Here is a 3,978-nt window from a genome sequence, read left to right on the forward strand (position 1 = left end):
AAAAAAAGATAGTAGTATTTTCTTGTCTAAAAAAACATACAAATACGTATAATGATATGTAAACGTCTAACTAATACAGTAATCCACTTACCAAAATCTGTAGAAACTATATATATATATATATATACAACTCGTCTAAACATCAACCCAACAATGTTAGATCTGTAAATTTGCTTTCGCAAATTTTTGGTTCTTCCCTCGCATATATATCCCAATACCTACAGCAAATTTTGGTATTCATATAATTAGTTATCAAAGGTATCAGGATTATAATCTAATACGCCAGACGCACGTTTCGTCTACATAAGACTCATCAGTGACGCTTAGATCAAAACAGTTAAAATGCCAAACAAATACAAAGTTGAAGAGTATTGAGGACCCAAAAATTCCTAAAAGTTGTGCCAAATACGGCTAAGGTAATCCACTCCTGGGCGTAAGAAAATCCTTAGTTTTTCGAAAAATTAAAAGTTTTGTAAATTTATAGAAATGACCATATAATTGATATTCATGTTAACACCGAAGTGCTGACTACTGGGCTGGTGATACCCTCGGGGACGACACGTCCACCAGCAGTGGCATCGACCCAGTGGTGTAAATAGTTATCAAAGGTACCAGGATTATAATTTAATACGCCAGACATTGATTTGGTTTCAAATACAAAATAAGTGTCGTCACTCATGACAGCACTAGTATAAAATGGAATTCTTTCTTTAAATGAATCATACAAATGCATTTTTAAGACTTTTTGGGTATTTTTTCATTTTTATTTTTATTTTCATTCTTGCATCTAACATGACAAGGGAGACGGATTATGTAATAAATTAACATTTCAAATCTTATTGTTATAGACTCATGTGTGTGATTGTGTTTTCCTCTTGATTTGCAGTGAGTTGATTGCAAAATATATATAAAGCGCAGACAATATTCAGCCAGAATAGAAGTATTTCTCAGTAATCAGCGTATTCTTGCAAACGGTTAGATTTAGAAGCAATGAACACAATCAGTTTCACAGTCATGATGGCTTTAGTCCTTATTGGATTATTTGCCATGCAGAGTGGTAAGTAAAATATATATATTTATTTCTTTTTTTCGTAACATAGATATTCAACTGTTCTTTTCTTATACACCAATGGATTTGAGATATTTGGGAATTCCCGATGAAGGTAAATGCATAAAAGTGCTTTAGACGTTAGAAATTCATAACATGATGTTTTCAATTTCAATAGTGTTCTCAAACATAAAATGTAACTTTTAAAATCTATGATATTTCGGATTTCTTTTGATAAGCACAAAAGCTATATGCAAAAATCCATTTTCTTTGTATAAGGCTTCATCATATTATTTGTTCTTCTATTTGCCCTTAATTCAAAATTGTTTAAAACAATTTATTTGCTATTGATTGTTTTCTGCGTATATTTAAAAAAAAATATTTGTGTATACTTATCGTATTATCAAATACTGACACATGATCAATTCAAATGTAATATTTTTTTACACTTGTATTAATTTATCCATATATTTTTCTAATATAATTTTTTACAAGTTTCGAACAGCAATTACAAAATTATTTGTTCCATACTAAACAAAGGTGACTTATATTTGATAATCCTTTTTTCAGATGCAGGCCACGTAAGTTTAGAAATTTTTAAAGTTTGTTCTATGGCATAAAATCATTATGTAAGACGCTTAGATCAGCACAATAACAAGAGAACAAATGAATAAAAACAGTTACAATTCAACAATTTAGTGAAGTGATATAATTTGCGTAGATTTTGATAACGGGTTTTATAATAAACTCCCGATGAAAAATCAGGACAATTTTATTTGTAATGTTATCAATGGTAATCGTTCTTGGTCACATATATGTGACGATTTAGTTTCAAAACATATATTTGACTAAATGCAAAGATAAAGTTTTGTCTCAACGAATACAAGCGCCGTCATGATGTGACATAAGAACAGTCATAAAGCCTGTTTTTGTTAGGTTTCGTGTTGCTCAAGCTTCAATTTTCTCCTTTTAGTCTGTATATTGGTGTATCGTTTGGTCGTGGTTTTTCCCCTTTTGTTATCAGAGCATTGATATTTTGACTGTTTAACTTGAATTTTCATTTGTTAACATTCGCCACTCTTTATATCTTTATTATTCTACCGATTTTAGAATTGAACCAACACAGCAATTGATCACATTTTCAAATGCAACATGAATTCATATCAGTATTCTTGTATCACAATTGGGCATACTTACTTAGTTAAACAAAAGTATTGCAAAATTTGTTGATCATTTTTCCCCCTCAATTTTAAACTTGAAATATGACTGCAATACATATTCAAGTGTTTATTGGTTTATTTGATAAGTTCCAAATTCTATAATTTGTCATTTGTTTACACATGTTAAGCAAAAGTAAATCAATACGGGGGAAATGGATGGGAGAGCAAATTTTTATGCTTTATCTATAATGTTTACTATTTGCACTTGCTAAATTGTCACCAAACCATAAGATTCAGATATTGATATAATTATGTAAAAGGAGTGGATGAAACACAATAGACAAGATGGCTTGAATTACCGTCTCCTTTGTTGATATAGTGTCATTTTTTTATTGATTTTACGCAGTTTTTAACTGCTTTATTTTTCAACATCATCATTGACTCTATCTAAAATCTTTTTTCATATTTCAGGATTATTATCCAGGATATGATATACCATACAACAATGGTTACCATGGTTATAACGGATACACAGGATATCACGGAAGTTATGGCTGGAATAAAGGCTGGAGTAACGGGCCATGGGGAGGACCATACGGAAACAAAGACTACCTCTATTAGTTCAAACAACAACTATAAATGTTGATATGAATTATATATTAATAAAAGCTTAACTGATGTTTCGTCTTAATTACTTTTGTATGTATTTATACATCACTAAATTTGATGGATCTTCTGACAGTGAAAACATGAATGTTTTATAAATTGAATTGAAATATTATCATTTATATTATTTAGTTTAAATTTTATATCTTGAAAGAAAATCATTTCGTATAACTTTTAGGTATTTAGGGTCATCAATGCTTTTCAACTTTCAACTTTTTTAGCTCATCAACTATTTTGGTCGGAGTGTCAATGATGAGAGCCTTATGTAGACGAAACGCGCGTCTGGCGTATTAAATGATAACCCTGGTACCTTTGATAACTATCAATAGCTCTAGTATTCAAAAACGAGGAATGACAAAGGCCATTTTTGTTGCCATTGGAATTGCAGAGAAATGTAAACTAAAGTCCAAAATATATAAAAGAAACTGAAATTAAAAATCATACAAGACTACCAAAGGTCAAGCGTCGATTCTTGAAAAAAAAAATGAGCCCGGAGGAAAATGAGCTATTGTTGCTTATTGAGTTTTGCTCCTGATTAAGGACAGGCACAAACATGCAAGAAAGATAAACTCGTTATTTTAGTTCTCAATCATCCCCTATACTTCTAGCCAATGAACAAATCTGTAGTTAAGGAATGAATTTCTATATATAACTGTTAAATTATTACCACGCTTCACATGAAAAACTGCAATTAGAAACCAAACTTACACAGAAAACCGGTTAACTGAGAAAATACAAAAGTTAAATAGATTGTTACGTTTTTTTATACAATTATTATGAAAATTTAGCTAGCAGCACTCCGATTTTCCGGGTTTGTTTTTACTTATTTCAACCTCTATATTATTCTTTAAATGAATCAAAATGATAAATTACTCTACATTTTTTTGATTTCCTTGTTTTTTATTTCCATTCTTGCAAATAATTTGACAATGTATACATATTATGCTATGCACGGACATTTGTGTTTAAACTTTGATCACATTATAACTGAAACATGTGTGTGATTATTTCTTCCTCTTGATTAACAGATCTGCAGTGAGTTGATAGAACAAAGTATATATAAAGCGCAAGCAATTGTCAACTAGAATAAAGGATAATTCTCAG

The 3,978-nt window shown here is 30.2% G+C and overlaps 1 protein-coding gene across 1 annotated transcript; it reads left to right on the plus strand.

Annotated features, from left to right (window-relative positions):
- Positions 1-962: 962 nt before the first annotated feature.
- Positions 963-2,829, plus strand: LOC134721758 (uncharacterized). The gene is made up of 3 exons (XM_063584958.1): positions 963-1,057; positions 1,619-1,629; positions 2,680-2,829. The coding sequence occupies exons 1-3, from the start codon at positions 991-993 to the stop codon at positions 2,827-2,829; spliced, it is 228 nt and encodes a 75-aa protein (XP_063441028.1). The 5' UTR covers positions 963-990.
- The last annotated feature ends 1,149 nt before the right edge of the window (positions 2,830-3,978 follow it).

This window comes from Mytilus trossulus, chromosome 6 (genome assembly GCF_036588685.1).
Source record: "Mytilus trossulus isolate FHL-02 chromosome 6, PNRI_Mtr1.1.1.hap1, whole genome shotgun sequence".
NCBI classification, from domain to species: domain Eukaryota; kingdom Metazoa; phylum Mollusca; class Bivalvia; order Mytilida; family Mytilidae; genus Mytilus; species Mytilus trossulus.